The sequence below is a fragment of the Epinephelus moara genome, chromosome 23 (genome assembly GCF_006386435.1).
Source record: "Epinephelus moara isolate mb chromosome 23, YSFRI_EMoa_1.0, whole genome shotgun sequence".
NCBI classification, from domain to species: domain Eukaryota; kingdom Metazoa; phylum Chordata; class Actinopteri; order Perciformes; family Serranidae; genus Epinephelus; species Epinephelus moara.
The window spans coordinates 24,842,554-24,864,504 of record NC_065528.1 but is presented as its reverse complement, the minus strand read 5'-3'; the positions used below and the strand labels follow the sequence as shown (position 1 = coordinate 24,864,504).

Sequence of the window (21,951 nt, the reverse complement as noted above, 5' to 3'; positions counted from 1 at the left end):
ACAAGATTGTTGTTTTGTTATCTGGGCCACATTTGGCTCAGGAGGATTTGGTTTCCGTCTTCTGTCTTTGGGCAGACATGCCGGGAATCTGCAGCCCAGGAGAGAGGATGAAAGAAGCAGACAGCGGGGAAAAAACTCATCTTGTGTACAAATCACAAGCTCCACTGAGTCACTAAAAGCGCTGATCGAGCGTCAGCCTTGGCTAAATGTTGTGCTATTGTTGCCAAGTGCAGAATTTTACAAGTAGGCATCCCATCAGCCCCTATTTCTTTTTTTCTTTTCTTTTTTTTTTAACAGTCAAGTTGGCAAATGTTAGACAGGACTGAACGTGCCCCGCTCCTGTGATTGGTTTCGGAGGAAAAGATGATGCCAACCAGAGACAGGAAGCTGTCATCCAGTCTTAAAGAGGCCTGTGATGTATCAGTGCATCGTTGCCATGGTTACGCACAAATGAACAGCAACACTGGCAGCGTGGTTGTGAGCTTTTAGCACACACATCCAGCACGGTGCTTTGATCAGAGAGACACATAGCTGCAGCGAGCCTCAGAGAGAAAACACAGCTGAAGTCACACGACGGCTCAGATTGATGTGGGTTACAGTCAGTTACTGTCTGAAGGGAAATACGGACAAAGTCTCAGACTGTGAATGTTCAGCAGCGCACTATAACCGCCAAATAAAACTAAAAACTGCAATAAAATCCACAATAACGTTGTCCTCTTCTCATAAAGCCGTATGGTTACAGATAAGCTGCACTGCTTCTGTGAAAAATACCGACATTACTCGTGTGGTTTTTATAACCACAAACCAAACTGGCTTTGCAGTGGTGGAAGACGAACTCAGATCTTTTACCCAGGTGAAACTAGTAACACCACATTGCAAAAATACTCTACAACTAGTAGAAGCCCTGCATACAAAGTCTGTCTTAAATAACAGTATGGAAGTAATCACATCAAAATGTACTTAAAGAAATAATTCACCCCCCAAATTATTATTTGTGCATCAATTACTCACCCCGTGTGACACTGAATTATTGAATAAAACTTTTTTGGATTCTTCATTCAACAGCAGAAGCTGCTGAGTTAGATTTCACATGATTTGAACATGCTCCTCTTTGTCTGAAACAGTCTGACCTGAGTGCACAGTAGTGACTGATCGGCCTGCAGCTGTAATCCAGCAGTGATAAACTTCCTATGCACCCACTCATTTCCTAAAGTGGCTTTAAATGCCTGCTGTAGTTTTGTTGTCTCTGTGGGGGTTTGATGGACCTTGAAGGCACAATGAGCAACCTCTCCCTCTGAGGACGTTACAGTAAATACAGTGAATAGCATTAGATTGTGTTAATGTAACTGGAAGTCAGTTGTCACAGCATTCAGCCAAATTATGGAAAAACTTCTCGCTTTCTACACTAGTGGAGGTTTTGAAGTGTATCTATTTTTGCTGCCACAGCAATACAATAAAATTGAGCAAAATTTCATTCACAAGGAAAATGCTTTTGAAAGATTTGAAGAGCAGTTTGTCATTTTAGAAACACTTTCTTTATTACTATGGATAATCCATAGAACAAACACTTGACAGTTGTCAGTAGAGCTGCAACAGTCAATCGGAGAGTTGATCAAGTAAAGATACTAAACATTTGATGGGTCCGTCTTCTTTAATGTAAAAGTTTTCTGCGTTTGCTTGGCTTATCGTAAATTGAATGATTTCGGTTTAAAAAAAAATGTTGATTGGACGAAACAAAAACATTTAAAATTGTCAAATTAGACTCTGGGGAAACTTTTTTTTTTACTATCATCTGATGTTTTATACACCAAATTATTGTTTTCTCCACATTAAATAATGTAGAAAGTAATCATTAGTTGCCGCCCTAGACAGTGGTACTCCCAAAGGGGGGCTGGGGGAGCCATGGCCACCCTGATACGCCCCTGCCTGGCAGACATTACTGTCTTTAAGAGACTGTGGCATGCTCATTTTTTTTAAGCTAGTGTGAAAGTAGTGGTATCTTATGCAACTAGACAAACAAGGGCAGCCATTGGTACTAACCATGTCATGCTAGCTTATTAGGCTAAAAAACGCTCCAAATTTAGGCAAAATTTTGGCGAGGGAAAAACTGGCATGGCAACTTTCTAAAGGGGTCCCTTCAACTCTCACTTCAAGATATCTGAATAAAAATGGCTTCTATGGGAGCCAAGGAGTCCCCTAAACTTGAAATGGCTTGTTAACTGTATATGTTTCTTTGTCTATAATCAATGTACTCCTTTAAATTAAAACTGTACATTTGTCTTTGTAAGGAAAAGGACAACCAGCTCATTTCGCATTAACACAGGATTGTTGTGCAACTCTAAATGTTAACTATGCCGGTATTTGTCGATGTAAATCAGATAATAAGTAACCATAACAGTAATATAAGAAACCAAAGTGTATAAGTATGCAGTTCTTAACTCTCATATTGACAAAAATTTCAACTAACCTGTATACTTTAACAGCAAAATCGAATTCCTGAAATTCAGTTATGTCTTTTGGTTTTGGTGCCACCCAAAGATTTTAAGTCACCCCAATGAAAAATGTAGGAAGGTGTGTAAATAACTGAGACCTCACAGCCTGGGCACCTAAAACCAAAACCATCACCATGGTGACATACTATTCGGAGTAAGAGGAAACTATTTTTTTTTTGTAATTCAGGTGAATTGACGGTTTAACCCACAGATGCCCCAAATTTTGACCAATCAGGAGGCACTCCAGATGCTCAGTGTGCAGTTCATGAACACCGGGAGCAGAGTCAGTACCTATAAGCTAATGACCAGCAGCTGAAGCCTCATCAGCCTCTGTCTGGTGTCTTTGTCCTCATCAGGACCCTTTAGGACCTGGACACCTGCCACAACAAAAGCAGCAAATGCAGCTCCTGATTTATTGTATTGAATTGGCCCAAATAAGCACACACAGTCCATTACACCGCCACCATTAGAGCAGCAATTGATCCAATTAAGTTGCAGTAGAATGAGGGCAGCAGAAACACGCCAAAAATCATTGAAAGAATGACAGAGTGCAAGCACGGGTCACTATATCTTGTGTAAATGTGTGTTTTAGCCGGCTGAGGCAGGTGTGTGAGCCATTGTCTGACTCATTCTTGATTTTGACTGCGTTTCAATGGGAAGAGATTGTTGTGTAAATGTTGTTGCTAACCAGCAATGGTCCCCAGCTAATGTGGGTTTGGATCTGTCGCCATGCAAATCTCATTATCATGCAAGGATAACCCTGAGTCAACACAACAAGCTGCCTTCTGAGAAACTACAGTATGAGACCTTGTGGAATGACAGAGAGATTACACAAACAGACGCAGTGATGGCTGGAGATGTCGAGCAATGTCTCCAAAACAAGCTTAAAGTGTTCTTGTCTTAACTTCAGGAGCAGATGGAAGATAGTCCAGAGGAATATCATCGTATAGGGTGATTGTAGCCGTACATCCAGTGCTGCTGTGGTTTGGGTCGACTGATTGTGGAGGGCAGAGATAGTAGAGCTGTGAGGTCACGTTGTCCCACGCCAAAGGTGACGTGTGGTTCATGTTTGACTCTGGGGGCCTTAAAAGGTAGCTTCTGTGAATATTCCTTTACAAGAGGGGTTATATGGTTGAAATAAAATTCTCTGCAGAAATGTGCATCCTGATAATGACAAATATATTCAAAATCACATCTTTAATACTGAAATTAACATTAGCACAATAGCAGTTTAACTGTCGTATTACAATAGTCAAAACTCAAAGTCACAAGGACACCCAAAAAAATACTACAAAAAATATGTTTCTGGGGTTCAAGCCAACACAGACTGTTAGAAGTTGCAAACTGCAAAAGGAAAATGACCTCTGTTCCGACTCTTGCATTTGAGATAAGTAACAGGTTTTCTGACAGTCCGGGAGACGCTCATCACACTCACACAGCGCTGTCACCCCTAATTAGTCTGTTTCGAGAACTTTATGGCCTCATGTTTTAACCGCTTAATTAAAAATATTTGCCAAGTTTGGTGATGTTTGGAAAAACACTTGATTTTTGGCCAAATTGTGCGCCAGATCCGCAAACTTTCTGTTGCTGCTGTTACACAGGTTACACCCAGCGCTGGACAGCAGGGACACATGGTTGCACACATAAAGTAGCTTGTAAGATATAGCCTCAGATGGATCTGTCGTAAATCCAATCTGACACTCTACACTAAAAGCAGAGTGCTCATGTTGGAGGAAATACACCGTCAGGAACACGTTCTCACCACCAACGAACAGCACCACAGTTCTGTTGTTACCGGACCAAGACCACCTCTTCAAGAAGGTCTCAGTCAGGTTGTTTTGGTGCGCACCTGGGTGTGATTGCTGTGTTCACACCTGCCCAAACAAACCGCACTGAGGGGGCAAACAGACTTGAGTTTGATTGAACCGAACCAAATGAGGTATGTGGGCAACCCTGATGGAAATAGATGGATGTCTGTACCAAGTTTCGTGTTTTCAGATTTCAAAATTTGACTTTTCAATCATAGCGTCCCCATCAATATGGTTGGGGTCACATTTTTTTGGCAGCATTGGCACACAACTTCCGATCATTGGTGAGAATTTCATGCGTCTACGATTTACCATCTCACAGGAAGTTGCAAAAACATTCGGGACAAAGATTATGAATAATAAACCAGCGCATAAACAAAAGGGTTTCAGCCCTTTGGCGTTTGAATTCCTAAAAATTTCCAGACTGTGGAGAGGTAACAGGAAATGAGTAAGAGAGAGATGCAGCAAACATCTCCGGTCAGCCCTATCTTAGGGACACTGCAGCTCATAGTCAACTTTTTAACCTCTAATCTACAGGAGCGACTGTGGTGTGTAAAGTTGTAGAAAACGCTGAAGATGCTCATGCTGAATTTTTCGAACGATTCATTGCTTTATGAAGTAGGTTGGTTTAGGAGTGCTGCTTGACACATGCAGGTTTCAACACAGGTGCTCTTTGGATCCATATGTGACCAGAAAAGATGGTTTGAATAATTGATTTAATTATGAAAATAATATTTGCTTGCTGTGCTGTGAATTTTACCTCTCCCCTGGAGCACAGCCTTTGGTTGTAAACTCACCACAGACACACACACACACACACAAGCCCATGTCAAATTGCCCCTGAACATTGCCCTCTCTATTTCCGCCTGTATGAATATTCATCTAATTTACATACTAGTTGGATGTTTCTTCAGGCAGTTTGAAGGTCAGAACAGAGTGATAACGCCACCGATGCACATTCTGAATTTGTTAAAATGTGTTTTTCCTCCTGTAATATATCAAACTGAAGCCATTAAAGGCAACGTTTCATTCATGCAAATCTCCTTTTTACAACCCTGCCACATTAGTGTGATTCACAGTTTTAGATTTGGCTTCTCACTGAACCGCTTCAACACTTTAGCTTGCCGTGTATTCACACACGAGCATCACAAGTACTTCCTGATACTGTATTTAAATCATGTGGCCGCCAGTCCTCACGTTCACATCCTCCTCCCTGTGCAGGAGCTGTCTGAAGACCGGGAGCTCGGCGGGTTAGAGGAGCAGGCAGCAGACGGACAGACCAGACTGTCAGACATCTGCAGTGGCACAGCGGGCAGCAGCATGGCGTCCATACCGGAATTCTACGCCGGCAAGAACGTGCTGATCACGGGAGCCACGGGCTTCATGGGGAAGGTGCTGGTGGAGAAGCTGCTGCGGTCCTGCCCCGAGGTCAAAGCCCTCTACCTGCTGGTCAGACCTAAAGCTGGGCAGTCCATGCAGCAGAGGGTCAGTGACATGATGACGTGCAAGGTAAGAGCTGATTGTGTTGACTTTATATGGTTGATTCAACCTTTCAAAGTTACCCACTGTAGAACTTTCAGACTGTTAACACAATTAAAAATAACCTGAATACAAACATGGAATACATCAGTACATTAGACTGATGTCTTTTCACTTCAAAAACAATACCTTATCATATAATTAATCCAGGTACTTCCAAGGTTAAGTACACAACACACAGGTAGAGAGGTAAAGTATGACTCCTGATAAGGCTGCAAAGTATATCTTTCTTTTTTATGGTCATCAAGATATCAACTTGCATGATAAATTCACAGTGCAGTGTTGCACTTTGAATACAGTTCAGTTACATTCCCTCTGTAGTCGCAGCTTTGTCCGATACGTGCCAAGCATTTAACTCTCTGGCCAGTCAGACAGAACCATCACCGTTAGCCATTGTCTCATTGGGTAGAATCTGCACACGTTATTCAGGCTTGTTGGACTTTTTTTTTTTTCTATTTTGGATGAATTCTGCAATGATGGCGTCATGTTTTGAATTCACCACAGCTGTGATTCAGCTTCTCAGCAGTGGCCAAAGCCCATGTGTATCCAGTGGAAAACACTTACAGCCATCCGCCTCACCAAAAAATGTGATTTCTCAAAAACAAAGCTGAAATAATTAAAAGTAACACCGAAAACAAACCAAGCCGAGGTAAAGTGTGACTTACAGCAACCGGGAGGTTTGTTCATGTGTTTCAGACGGGAAGAAATTCTTTGTAACACAGGTCAACATGTGACCAGAGTTTCAGGATTTTGTTGACTGATTGACTGTGGGTATTCTCTGGCTGCAATTCACTGCCAAAAATTAAACTATCCCCAACTTTTAGTTCGGCTGTACCTCGTCGCAGAATCAAACAGCCACAGCTCTGAGTGACCACCGCAGCCTTTAATAGCCATGACATGGCTGCTCACCACTGCTTGGTTTGTTTTCAGTGTAGTGGTCAAAGTATAACCCTATAGTATCCTTATATTTTTCGGAGCAGTGTGTTGAAGAAAACTGAGGATATCGGTTAGAGAAACTTTGAAATAGGAAGTAAATGCACCCAGAACCAGCTCCTCTTCCAACTCCTCCTACTCTGTAACATACCTGTTAACCAAATTGTACTGGAAACATAGATAAGGTGACGGAAAGTCTGTGCTGTGGACTGCAAAGACATGTCAGTCTGCCTTATTCCTTCACACTTGGTCTGCTGCTTGAATCAGATACATGTATAACCCTAGAAACATGACATCTTCTGCCGTCTTTCACTGCAGTTTGAACAGGTGGGAAATGACAGATCATAATGGCTAAAACACTCTCGTCCTCGTTTAAAACACAGCAGTCAGTTAATGTGGATGAGCAGCAAAAAGAGCCATTAGTTGAGTAAGTGCCTCTGAGGCCATCACACCAGGTGACACTCGGTGTGTTTGGACGTTTTGACAAGTGGGCTGTTGATTCAAATCATCATTCAAAACCAGGGTTGTCGAAATGGCATTGCGGCTGTAAGTGTGTTTACAGAGCAATAGAAATTTGCCTGCGAATTACAGCAGCAGCTGCTGTTGCCATGGTGAAGCAAACCTAATGACCCCAGAAGAGTCCAATAGTTTGTCTTTGAGTTTTAGCAGAGAGACAGTCGGAGAGCAAAATGAGGAGTCTGATCAAGAGTACTACAAGGTTAACTGAACTGGGAGCTATCTCACTGAAATCATCCGGGGTGTGGTGAGAATGAGGAGGGTGGATAATAATGGTGGGAAGGTTTTAGGATGGAGAGGAGGTAAAGAAGAGAAGATCAGATAAAGAGATGGTGGGGTGAGAAAGGAAAGAGGTGGAGGAGACAAAACCAGAGGGAGGTAAGGGGGGGAGTTTGGGCATGAGTTCCAAAATATGTGGCGTCAGCTGTATCAAGCCAAGCAGCAAAGCATGACTCAACAAAAACCTCCCAACTATGTTGGACTTAATGAGGACCGAAGCATTGACACTGGGTGCGTATTGATGTGCTTGGAAGCAGCTGCTGCTCTGCTCTGCCCGGGTGTTGTTGGCCTCAAACTGTCAGTACACCTAAGAAAATCACACTTTCGCTGTATTCCCCTTTCTCTTTCTCTGTCTTCCTTTTAAGTAGCATCTATTTTTACCACTCCCATTGAACCTTGGTACTGCATTCATTACTCTACTCACTGCTGTGATAGCAGCCGAGCAGCAGTTTGAGAATTTGTCCCTTAATTTAGAAGAGCACTTGTGTTTGTTTAACCCAGTCTCCACGATCTCTGTTGGCATTGTACATTTCTGCAAACCATATATAACGTTTGTATGTTATGATGTAGCGGATATGTTGAAACGTTTCTTAACGTGACTTAACGTGATTATGGTGAGGCACCAAAACCACTTGGTTATGATAAGGAAAAGATCATGTTTTGGGGGCACAATCACCGCTGGAAATGCAGCTGACATCTGTCTAAAAAACATGCTTCTGGTGGCACAGTAGCTTCTGGAAATGCACCAATATCTCACAATAAACAGCTGTTTTCTGTGACACAGTCACAGCTGGAAATGCGACCTATGTCTTACAAAAAACACCTGCTTTTGGTTACACAATCGCCGCTGGAAATGCAGCTGATGTCTTGCTATAAACGTGTATTTGGTTGCACAATCACTGCTGTCTTGCTAAGACACATCTGCTTTTGGTGGCACAGTTGCTGATGTATATGCTGCCAACATCCACTATTGGTGGCACAGTGACCGCTGGAAATGCCACCTATGTCTCTCTTAAAAGACCTGCTTTTGGTGGTATGATTTCCGCTGGAAATGTGGCCGATGTTTTGCTAAAAACACCTGCTTTTGGTTGCACTATCACTGCCAGAAATGCTGCTAATGTCTCACTAAAAAACCCTGCTTTTGGTGGCATATATGCTGCCAACGTCTTGCTAAAAACACCTGCTTTTGGTTTGCACAGTCGCCGGTGGAAATGCAGTCAGTGTCTTGCTAAGAAACATCCACTTTTGGTGGCACAATCATAGCTGGTAATTATTTAGATGTCTCATTGAAAAAAACCCACTTTTGGTTGCATGTTTGCTGCTGGAAATGTAGTCAATGTCTTGCCAAAAAACATCTCTCTTGGTAGCAAAATTGCTGGTGTAAATGCTGCCAACGTTTTTCTGAAAACACCCACTTTTGGTGGCACGAGCACTGCTAGAAATGCTGCTGATGTCTTGTTGTTTGACGATCTTGAACGGTGGTCTGACTCTGCAGCGGTCTGCAGTTTGGAAGCCGTCTCACCCAGGTGTCACGCTATCTATCTCCGCCTCCATCTCCTGATGACAAATTCAACTCCTATTCTTTACGTCAACAACCACATAACTTTAGAGATGCTATGATATGAAATGTGACGTATCAATAGTTTGCAGAAATGTACGGTGCCAAAACTTTCTTCTAGCTCCTGAGCTGTTTCATTTGCCCTTTTCTTTACACCCCCAAGGTAAAACGTAATGCTCGGCCATTCAGGATTCACAGAATACCTCTCACCATGTAATTAGTTCACTCTCACACAACAGTTCTGTTAAAGTGCTGCTGAACACCCTGTAATTTCTTTACATCAGAAATGGGGAGAGTGGGCGACAGAGAGAGGACTTTATATTATATAAACACCTTTTTAAAATGCATGTTCCTCCTCTGCTGCAGCTTTTAAGGCAGAAAAGAAGCAGTGATAATCAAACAGTTCCTCTTAACCTGCGTCTGTACAGTATTTGCTGTCATGTCTGCAACAAAGCAGATGCTGGTGAGCTTCACAAAGCTGTAACAGAAGAGGAGAGGATAAAAGGTTTAGCTCACAGCTCTGCATCCCACAACAGTATCACACAGATAATTAAAAGTCCATAAACCAAAATTCCCATTGCATGTCAGTTAGCGAGTATTTAACCCACTTCATCTTCACAGATATCGACACATGATTTATCTACTGCTAGTGTTTGCAGTATCTACCCCCTCAAACAGTTTTCCATTGGATTTGGCATCACTCTAATCGCATCCGCTATCAGGACACTGCCTGATGCTCTGCCAGTGACAGACTCACTCACGCTCGGTCCACATTCAGAAGTGATGTCATTAAATTTCCATGACCGAGCCTCAAGTACCAATTGGTATTCATGGCGAGTCCTCAGGTCAGTATTATTCTATTTAGAATTGGCATAATTCATGAGGGAGAACGGTGGTTTTGTCTCTTGAGTAGCCTCTCCTCTCATCCTTCAAGCCAGGCCAGTATCTTTCTTACCACCTGTTGCTAGGTAACGACCATCAGATCTGTCCCGTGGTGTTTTTGTCAAGGGATGCAATCAGGGGAGCTGCCCCGAGCAGGAGAAGGGACAAACCGATAGGAATCTCATTGTCTGTGTGCATCTCCACCGCACCGACTCTGACATTTAAGGCTGTCTGTCTGTGCGGAGGCTACTTTGATTCAGTGGAAATGTTTAGATGCCTGCAGGCCCTGGTGCGGTGCCAGGCGCTGAATGGCATGTCAGGCACTTGATACAAGTAGGCCTCTGGGTACACAGGGCCTCTCTCCTGCTCTGTGGCATGCTATTTCCACCCACCAGCGGGCTTTTGAACGCGGTAACAGGCCGCGCAGCATCTTCATACGGCTGAAGCTGCAAAGGATGAGCTCAGGCATTTTGGTGGAGATGTGGGAGGTGGAATGGCTTTGAGTGGGATGGGATCTTGTGGAATTTGCCTACAGAGCAGGATCCTGGATGAGATAGTGGTTTAATGGTATACAGTAGAATGACTATTGATAATTGCTTTAGAGGCTTTTCAGTGACAGCTGTAACACGGATGGTTATACGAAATGATATATCTTGTGCGTGTATAGTGTGTAAAAAAAATAATGGGTGGAGCCACTGTGATGTCACCCATTGGTTTGTGGACTCCTGTTTTGAAGCCTTGGGCATTGTGGCTGTTGCCATCTTGGATTTTTGGAGCCAGAAGTGACCATATACGTATGAGAGGGTGGAGCAAACCCTAATGCTAGCTGCTAGCTTGGTTAGCAAGGTGCATTTACAGCTATGGTTAACTGTGATAATGCTAATGCTAAATTTTCCAGGAGAAACAGGCTTAAAACTAAATCTACCCACCAGAAAAACTGAATATCCGACTCCTTATGAGTTAAGTGTCATGTTTATTTAGTGGGCATTTTAACATGGGGGTCTATGGGGATCGACTTGCTCTTGGAGCCAGCCTCAAGTGGCCATTAGAGGAACTGCAGTTTTTGGCACTTCTGTGTTGACTTCATTTTTCAGCCCCGGAGGTTGCTGCTTGGTGCTGGCTGGATTATGATTAAAAGTGTGTAGTATTGGAAACATTTTTGATTGACAGAAAATGAATCAAAAATTAATTTACGTTATTTATGATTTTTATTAACTTTTCCAACACAAAGACCAGGCAGCACAAGAGTTGTTCTCAATCTCCGTCATGTCAAGGATCCTTAAATTGAAATACATTAGGTCGTTGCCCTTCATTTGATTAGACTTTGCTTCAGGGATCTCCATCTGAAAAGATTTTGGTTTGCAGATATGATTAATGCTAGAATTCCATAGCTGTTCATTACACTTGAGGGGATAACTGTGGAGGTGGTGAAACCTGTAATCAGACTAGTCACTTCTGTGGCTCTTTCTCACACTGACCTCACTTTTATAGTGAATTAAATACTGAAAACAAACTGTTCCCCACTTTTCTAGGGACCCACTGCAACTATCTCAAGGGCCACTGGGGTTCCTGAACCTCTGGTTGAGAACCACTGCAATACATCATCCTCATAGTAAAGAGAGCTGAACATTTTCACTGTAAAAATAATTGGAATATTTCACTCCTATTACCTTTTTCTGCTTTATAAAGATCCAAAAAATAACTCAAACTTAATAGAAATTCCCCTGACGATTACAGTTATCATTAATTTCTACAGTTCAGCAAAATCAGTTTTTTATTTGGCTCCTCCAACAGTGGAGAACAATCTTTGAAGTGCCAAAAAAGCCTGCACAGTAATTAATTTATCGAGAAAAAAGGTCCCACTATGTGCCGATTCCAGCTTTTTCTAAATATGAGGAATTGCTGATTGTCTGTCTTCTATTTTTTTTAAAGTATTAACAAAATATTTAATGATAAAGACCATAAGATGTGGTTGAAAGTTTAAACAAAGCTTGTGGTGGACATTTTTTAATTGAGATGATTGTATGAGTTCTATATCTTGTCTGTTACTGTGACATAATTATTAGATGTCACGTCCCGTTCTGGAAGTTTTGATATGGATATGCATTTTAAATGTAGATTAATTTCCTGCTTGAAACTCAGGAGTCCCAGTTTAGGGGCTCCAAAATGTCTGGCAGCACCCCTGCATCCAACTCTCTCTGAGCAAATACTTTACACCCACCACTGCCTCCTTTCACAACATTGTCTGACTAAACAAAGCCTTCCTGTTTTACCTGTATTACTAATGTACTGTCGCTGGTTGCCAGTGTTTACTCTCCATATTTGTTCAAACGTGTGGTCTAATGGACCGGAGCAGAGCAGAGCCGAGCAGGTGAGAAGTTCAACAAGTCTTTTGTTAGAGCAGATGTGTAGCTGCTGCTTTAGTAAACAGAAGTCAGCTCCACTGGATTATTCCAATTCTCTTTTAATTATAATATCTGTAAAACAGCTGACAGAAAAAGACAAATCACAGACATGAACACACAAAAGCAGATATCAAGTGTAGTAGTATTTTTTTTAAGCCATGTTGACTCACGTTGTTGTTCCTCCTTCTTTACACTCCTCACGTTGGCATGATGTCAGCACACCCTTAACTGATTCATGGTCTGCCTGGACTGTAAGATGGAGAGATGGCTGTTGATGACCGTGTTTAAACACAGACTTTATCTCCAGTGGTGGAATGTGGAGGAACTAAGCACTCGTACTTTACTGGAGTATTGACACATCATGCAACTTTTTACTCCGCTAGCCTCTTAAAGGCTAAAGTGAACAGATACGTTTTTTACCATTCTGTTAAATATTTAGCGAGCTATCTTCTCTGATATCTATAGGTCGTTTGTTACATAGCTTTGGGACGTAACTGACAAAGGCTACATCACTGATCTTACGGCTGTTGCTGGGGACCTCCAATAAACCAGCAGCAGATGATTGCAGTGATCTTTGAGGCAAATAGTTAACAAGAGAGTTCGCAATGTAGCTCTGTCCCAGTCCATTGAGGGCTTTGTATACCTTTGAGGACCTTAAATCAATTCTAAATGTAACAGGAAGTCAGTGCAGAGCAGCTCAGACTGGCCTGATGTGCTCTCTCCTCTTGGTTCTGGTTAATATGCGAGCTACGGAGTTTTGAATGAGCTGAAGTCTCTCAGTGTTTTTTGGGGAGGCCAGTAAAAAGTTACAGTAGTCGAAACGGCTTGAAATAAAAGCATGAATCAATTTCTCAGCATCTTTTTCATTTAGAAATGATCATACCATGGCGATGTTTGTGAGGTGGAAAAATGTTTTCGTCACCTTCTTAATGTGGGACTTGAAGCTTAGATCTGAATCAAGGATCACGTCATTGAGAGGCTGCGTCACAAGCGCTTCATGCCTGACATGCCTGACATACCTGTCCAGCTGAAGTCACCTCATGATGATGTCACGGCTGATGCAAAGGAAATAAGCCACACCTGGATCTTCATAAAGGGTTGATATGAGTTTAAAAAAAGATAGGGTGTGTTTGTGCGGTTATTGAAGTGATTCAAAACTTGTGAGCTTCATAAGGTGGACACTAGTCCAAGTTAGCGACACAATACGATGTGTCGTCACTTAAGTGCAGATATTCATCTTTGAGTTAAGCAATGTCTTCCTTTGTTCTGTGAAAGATGGTGCGTGTTTAAGAGGCTTGCAGCTGCTCAGTTTTTAATAGTGGTGCATTTTAGACACGCGTGGATGCGAGGTAACAAACAGTACAAGGAGGTTTATATATGCACAGGCACAGTTGCACTTATTTCCTTTTTCGGCCTTTTGTGCAGTTTCAGATCCATGACTGAAAGCAGCCCTCCCTCCACCCTATAATTATCGGTTGGTTCACAGAGCGTGTGACTCTGTGTTGAGTGTGAGAGTTGTGCCCCCTGCTCTGTGGCATTCAGTCCTTTGCCCATTATCGCACTCTGATCCAACATGACTACATTGTTGTATTGATTTCCTCGTGTTTGCAGCCAGGTGATCTTTGCAGCAGTATAAATATTCAAGATTTATTGATTCCCGCAGCTGCAGGCTCTGACAGGCTGCTCTACTGTATGTGTTTCCACTTGTGGAGCTGCTTGGATTGTTAATGCCAGCTGGCAGCGCAGGCACACGTCTAAGCAAGAGCAGACCACTCTTAACATGCTTACCTGCCACTCAGTCCTGCACTCGCTGAGGCCTCCGTGAGCTAAATCCTGCAGTTGATGTGTGGCAGCGTGTTTAAAGCGCATCAAGCTCTGTTCAAACAGCAACTTTTAGGAACGAGAGCGAATGAGGTGACTCGGGGCACTTGATGTGCTGAGACTTGCTCAGAGACGGGCTCTGAGGATAGGCTGCAGCTGCCAGACGGGCACATTGCGAGGCATCCACTGCTCATCTGTGGCCGGTTTGCATGCGATGCAGCAGGAGAGCAGACTGAGAGGCAACCAATAACCCTGCAACTCCTCCCTGGAGAGAAGGGCAAGGGGGAACCAATGCTTTGGCGTATAATTAGGCCGCAAATTAACTCCAGTTTATGAAACAAATTAGCACGTTAAACGTCGCTGGTGAAGTCATTAAGGGAGAGGAGACATGCGTGGTGAAGACTTAGTCCTTCAGGGGACTGTTGTAGCACAGCCCAGTGCCTCCACAGCATGTGCAGAGTCTGCCAACCGGCTCTCTCTCCACACATCCATATGGCTCCACAGATACATGTGGCACAAAGCCCTCTGAGATGGGATGTAGTGGTCCTCTTTAGAAAGTTTTAATCTAACCTACCTCATTTTATTTTTATCATTCCTACCATTACATAGCAGTCCTATGCCAACGTTTCTCAGCTAAAACTTTGGGCTAATAGTCCTGATTGTGGTGCTCATGGATTGATTACTTATCAGGCCTACTGGGTACAGACAAAGGGGCCTGAAATGTCAATACCCCACTGGCCTTCACCTGCAAAATGTCACCCAAATGAACACATACTGAAAATCTTCAGATGCTTCAAGCTACAGGAATTCCGAAGTCCATCACTCTGTTTTTCTCACCCAACTTGCTACACAGCTTCCTCAGACTGTCCTCCACGAACGATCCACACAGATTTGATTGTGTTTGTATGTGTGGGTGTTTTCTATCAGGTCAGGATGAATGAAACGCTGTTAATGTCCGAAAAAGCGGGCAGAAGATCGGTGGAGGTTTCGGAGACCTGGTGGCAGGACAGACGAGAAGCTGCTCTCCATATCAGAGGATCATGTTCATCAAGATTACAACCTGCAGCCGCTCTGTCTTCAGATGATAAACTCTGACGCCGATCTGATACAGAAAATCAGTCTCTTTCCATTGTGGTTGCCTGTAAAGTGTGTTTCCTTCATGTCAGGACTCTGAATCAGTATTACATTAGATGGAAATGGTTCCACAATACCATGTGTCTCTGTGGGTGCCAAAGATTTCATCACAGTTTATTGTGTAATCTTTGGTTTGACGGCCGCAGCGCTGTGCTTTAGACCTTAATGTTCACACCCTGCACCGCACTGTTCAGAAGAACCGTGACACTTCAGGGCCTGCAGATCATCTCAGAAATGAGGACTTAAGACTAGACGTGAACCAGGCTGCTCTGAGACTTGACTTTACAAAAAACTTGTGACTTCAAAGCAAACTCATGGACCCAGTAAATTACCTGGAACAATAGAAATTGAGATAATTGCATCAGTCAGGTCGTGCCAACCATAATTTGTGACTACCGCCAGTCAGCAAGTGTGGGGAAGTCCGGACATTTGGATTCAGCCAAACAGAGACGGGCCACTTTCGATTCATGTCCTGTATCTGTGTCACGTTGGTTTTAGCCACTGCCCCGCCCCTTTAGGAGACTAGCGGCGGTCCTGAGTCCATTCACTCCAATGGGAAAAGTGAATGTGAGTACAGATTATGACTGATTCCTTCGACCCATGGTCCCTAAAGTAAATATTGGAGCGAGCCCACAAGCCCCGACTCCTCTAAACATTCTGACACTGAATTGGCTTTTTTTTTTTTTTTTTTTTTTTTTTTCTTTTCCAGACAGACAGATTAAGAGAAAATTAACTTTGTTCGAGACATGTCTCTGTTTTAGCAACATACTCTCACGAGATCTGGGAACAACTGATGTGATCTTACACTCCACTGATATCAGACTTTAAGCTAGCAGATAAAAACCAGCGGCACAATAAGGAACAAACATTACAATTTTACTGTAGTATCTTTGCTCTAACATCACATGAGCTGTGTCTCAATTCAGGGGCTGCATCCCTCGAAGGCTGCATTTGAAGACCGATTGCATCACATTGGCACGACCAAGGCTGTCGCATTTCGAAGGCTCCTTCAAATTCGGGCGAGAAATGCCAAATTGCGGTATAAGGACACAAAAACCTGCAGCAGCCATCATAAACTCAAGTCTTCTTCCTGTCTGTTTGCTCTTGGAGGGTAATAAAAGTCTCCTTGGCTCGGCATGAGGTCACCGTCTGTCTGAAAGACTGGAATGCGATGCCACCGGCATACCGAACATCGAGCCCAGAAACTCTACATTTGCTGTCACTGTAAACCTTATTACTCTGTTCATATTGATCTTCTCAATTGAGTTGTGTACAATGATAGCCCAGAGCCAGACATGAGAAAACCCTCCATTTTCATTAGTTTGCTGTGATGAGCTGCTCCCCGCGACGCCTGATCGCTCCCCTAAGCTCTTAAGAAGCTACGAGATTCAGGCCTGAAACAGTTGAATAAAGAGATGGGTGGCATTGTGTCTCTTTAAGTGGACCACTTGTGAAATATAACACTGTTGGTAGACAGCACTTTGCTTGAGATAAACCAGAACACTTGGTCCCTCATGCAAATCAAATTGTGTGGTTTAGTTTACCCTCTTCTCCGACTTTAATCAGGTTTTTCTCAGCACCTAGAAGCTTCTCAATGCATAAAGCTAATTACTTTTAAATCAGTGTTTCTAAAACAATCCGGCAGGCAAAGTTTCCACCTCAGACTGAAGGTTTGGGGACTTTTGTTGAAAATTGTAGTGACACGGGCTGGTTAAATCTGTTTTTATGCCCCTGGGACACTGACGGGTGAAGAGGAGAGGAGATGAACCCTTATTCTCCTTAATATGCTGACAGCCCCGGGGGTGAGCCACGTCTGTCCTTCTTCACAGCTTCCCATGAGACTCCTTGTATTTCCATTCAAACTTAAGTATGCAGCGTTGTCAGTTCTGCAGATGAAAAAGAGACCTGCACACTTCCTCAACCATGTGTGTGCTTTAGTGCCGACGCACGTCGTCGACAGTGCTGGAGGAGTTTTAGTCATTGTTAATAACTTTTGGAAAAAACTCATTTTTCCCCCCTTTTTTTGTCAGTGATCCTGCTCACATCCCATTATTTGACTAATTTAGACGGTGCATGTCAGGAAATGGAGGTCACTGCTGAGGGTGCAGACGTTAATCGTTTCTGTCTGACACACTTCGGCAGACCTTCCCCAGCTACAGCACATTTTCCAGCCTGTTCGTGTCCGATTGGCAGCATCCGGCGTACTCGGCAGGGAAAGGACCAATGGCGCAGAATTTACCTTTCAGACTCGTGCGGATGCTGCAAGGAAACTAAGGGAGAGACATTCATAGTGATAGTGTTTTTCAACTTGAGTAATTAAGGCATTCTCCCCAAAACTAGCTTCTGTGTGTGTCAGATGAACCTGAGTTTTGTGTCTTTGTCAGATGCTAGGGTCTAGAGTGCAGAATTTATTGGCATCCAGAGGTGAGGTCACAGAACGGAAACTTCTAGACACACGACCAAGCGCATCATTCCTCCAGGTTTATGCCTGGTGGTGATAATAAGAATATTAAAACAAGGAAAAGTCTTCAATGTGAAAAGCGGGAACAGCTGTTTCTGACTTTAAAGTATTAATCAGTTATCAAAATCATTTCAGATTGAATCAAGACTCTGCAGCTGTGACCTCCTGTCTGTCAGGGAGTCATGCTACACCTCAGAAAGTGTGAAGATCACAGCCATCATTAGCTCTGCTTCACACCGCGTCCTATTCTGGCCTCCCTCATACACAAGGACTCTCCAGGAACCATTTTGCTATCAAACATTTTGCACAATGCAGAAACACAAAACACTTTCCCCACAACTTGTGTGCTTCTTTTCCTGCTCTGTCTCTCTCTCTGTCATGCCTTCGCTCCAGGGGAAAGGTCTGCGTGAAGGGGCTGTGAAAAGAGTGGAGCCCAGTTAAAGGGCAGTTAGCGAGGAGAGAGGCTGTGTGAATGGCATCTCGGGTTGCCGGGCTGAAAGGAAAGTGCCATTAGTGTTGGGTTTCTGTGAAAGTCCGCAGAGCGGCTGCTTCAAGCACTCTTGATGGAAGATTTATTGCCCTCGGGGTCTTGAAAAATATCAGTGTTCGGCGCAGAAAAAGGACCAATGTTGGCTGTATGTACAAGCCGCCTCTTCAAGTTAAACAGGGGAGAGTCATTGACAGAACTGACTTTATGGATGACCTTTATCTGGGCTTGTTCGAGGTTATGACTGACCACAAGATGCACTACTGAAACACTTGTGGTTACGCTGCAGGGATGGTTGCGGTGATGTTTTTCCCTTCAGCGTGTTGAGGAAATGTGAACTGGTGGACTATTGTGTTCCTGTACAAGGCAGTTTGCTCAGTGATCCCCGTGGGTCGCAGAAGGGTGTGATGGTAAATGCGAGCGATGGAAGGCTGGCACAAGAAAAGAGCCCTTTACAAAACAATCCCACAATGCCATTCTCTGCTTGTGCCCATAACAAAGAGCGCTCTGAAGCCCACATTCTACGGCCTCATTCACCCTGCTGACCCTGATGCACTGTATCCCTTCTGGGTCTTTCTATAATATAGCTTTGGCTCAGAGGTGCTACACAAATATCTGTTTTGAGTGTCTGCAGCTGATGAACAGTCATGCTGCTATTTTAGTTTGGTAGTGTGTCATGGGTGAGTGTGCACTAATACTTTGGGTTTAATAGTGATAGCATTGAACAGATGTCTCTCATTTTCTTTTGCCACTTTGTTTCCAGACACAGTAATGCCCCTGTGTGGCATCATTATCTTGGTACCAGCAAGGGGCGCTTGAGTTGATTCGCATTTTAATTCCTCAAGGAGTTGTTGTGTGCACCATCAACCAAAAGGTGGTGTTTGTGAGCAAAGTGTAGCTCAGGTCTAAAAATAATACATTATATAAAACACTGTAAACAAGAAAGCAAGATTAAAAAAATGATTAATCTCATTATTTAACAGCCTTTCCTCTGTCATTAATTGAGCACAGCATTAGTTCAGGCAGGCCACGATGTCGAGCTCAGCTCAATTGGTGAAACTCATTCAGGGCCCTATTTAAACCGCTCTGGCCTGCCTACTGTCGCTGCTTTCTCTGCAAGCCGCTTTGCAACCTGCCTCTGCCCCAGCTCCTCCTTTTTACGCTGTGTCTGACTTATCAATGTCATTTCTGTTTGTCATTGATGCTGCTCTGTTCTGTTCCCGAGGAAGGGCAGAGAGGAGTGCTCTCTCCGCCTTATGCTTTCCATGTAGGCGCATGGAAGGGCAGGGAGGTGTGCTCTCTGTGCCTTAGACTTTCCTCGTTTGCACATGGAAGGGCAGAGAGGTCTGCTCCCTCTGCTTAGTGGCTTTCCATGTCTGCGCGTGGAAGAGGCTTTCTGTGTAGGCCCAAGGAAAAGCAGAGAGGCCCCAGAACAGAGCCATACTGCTAAATAAACTTACTGCAAATGGAAATGGAAATTGATTAAACTCAGATTCCACCCCAGAAGTCCAATTATGATATAAATGTTGTTGTTTTTTGTTGTCTTTAACCTTAGCATTGCTGCGATCACCAAAATCACTTGGGCATTTAAAGGCTGTTATATTTATACTGGAGAGCTGTTGAGCTGTTAGACATCAACACTGGACTGGCTTTACTCACTTAAAGGTAGACATGAGGGTGAATTTACACAGTGCAGCAGTATTTGGTAGAAAACATCAGATCAAGATGTGATAGTGCCGGACACGCTTTGTATTAGCAGGTATAAAATCATCACGTAGAGGGGTCTTATTGACCTGTTGTAAACATTATAGTAACTAGGCCTGTCACAGTAATGATGTTATCGACTTATCAAGGTCAGCAGAAATGATCGAGATCGCCTTGTGTTTACGTGGTTGTTTGTTTCTATAAGAATGTCCCCAACATCTTGGCCAACTGTCAAGGACTGACTCTCTTTAACCCCTGTGCAAAATGTTTAGTGTTTATTGAAGTGCAACTTTTGTTAACAGCCCGGGAGTCCATTTTATTTATTGTTGTGGTTGTTTGGTTTTATTTTTTTTATGCTTCATTCATTAAAGATATTTTTATTATTTTATTTTATTTTATTTTATTTCAATTCTTTTATTTTAACCGTACATCTGTGAAAGAGTTTCACATATAGATGACCAAAATGGAGCAATGAAACGACAGGAGAAAAACATGTGGTATAGGATAGCTGGGGCAGCATGACACCTCTGACAGGTGGGGTCAACCTCAGGTCACAGTCTGGCAAGTCTGCTTCTGCAGAGAAGATATTTTAATTATTCAGTTCACATTCCAGTGTCTGAATATTAAGATTTGAAAGTTGATTGCTCTTTGAAAGTGTGTTTTTCCATTATGATGGTATTATATTATTATTATCAGTGGCATAAGATGGTCTTGAAATGATTATCGTGTTGTTTATTGCAATATCCTGTGGGATGATGCATCATCCACCATGACAAGTACAAGCATCTTTTCCGAAACATATTGTAGTTAAGAGTTCCTCTTCAGTCGAACCAGCTCGTCTTGTTGCAGTGATGAGGAGGTTCTTTATGCTCTGTCTGGTGTTAAATTACTAAAGTGTTTTTTGTCTCAGTTGCATGTGTGACATTGAATATATTCCTCAGCAGCAGCATTAGACTCGGTGAAACATTTGTCTGGTGAAGTGCATCAACCTGGCTGTTCCCCAAAAGGCCTTCGCAGACTGTTCTTTTGCCTGATGCGTGTCTGACAGTTACGACATGTGACAGGGCTCATATACATCACAGCTATTAGAAGAGTTTACCTTTGTCTCCACGGCGAACTCAAAAACTTCCTTGTCATACAAACCATGGAAGTGATGGGCCGCTGCCAAAAACCTGGGTGGTTTTGTTTTTGTTGCCAAGCTACACACCCTCATGAGGAGGTTGAATTGAGGTCATTACATGACATCAGCCGCTCTGTGAATCACACAGTAAAGAGGGAGCAGTTTGTGGAGTAAGTGATTTGGTATTTTTGGAAAGATTTTTTTGTGAGAAATCTGCACATTAAATCTCTTCTTCAACTGAATGTAGGTCTCTGTTACTGCCAGCTGTTGGCCTTGAGCAGACGGAGGGAAAACACTATGATTTTTGCATTACATAATGACAGCAGCGCTGCACTGTCATGCAGAAAATACCGCATGCATCCCCCCTCCTCCAGCTGGGAACAGTTCTGGGTCATGACATTACATACTGTACATGGGGACTTGTGCCTAATATGGGCAGCATGTATTTGGAGAGCAGCCGAAGACTGATGGGGATACAGGACATGAATATAAACAGCTGTTTGAAGCTGTTTAATTCAACATCTGCTCTGCTTACTCGGACAGCTGACACACACACATACACACACAGGGCTGCAATTTCATAACAGAGCGAGCACACACACTTTGATGCCAATCCCTTCACTTCCCCTCTCATTCACCCTCTTCTTCTTCTGTGTGTAAAACGTCTCTGTGCACACAGCTGCCACACTGTCAGCCATGTTGGTAACACCACACATGACGCAATAGGACATCTGACTGACTTTCTCTGCTTCCTTTGGTTAGTGTCTCCCAGTGTAACGCGGTGGTGAAGTCCTGCAGGGGACTCTGATGCA

At 43.3% G+C, this 21,951-nt stretch overlaps 1 protein-coding gene across 2 annotated transcripts in view; it reads left to right on the top strand.

Moving 5' to 3' along the window:
• The window catches only part of si:dkey-97m3.1 (fatty acyl-CoA reductase 1), an 81,612-nt gene that overhangs the window by 27,488 nt on the left and 32,173 nt on the right, over positions 1 to 21,951 (top strand). For both annotated transcript variants that reach the window (XM_050036757.1, XM_050036756.1), the window contains exon 2: positions 5,522 to 5,809. In XM_050036757.1, the coding sequence (XP_049892714.1) occupies positions 5,522 to 5,809 (288 nt within the window). The remainder of the gene's footprint in view (positions 1 to 5,521; positions 5,810 to 21,951) is intronic.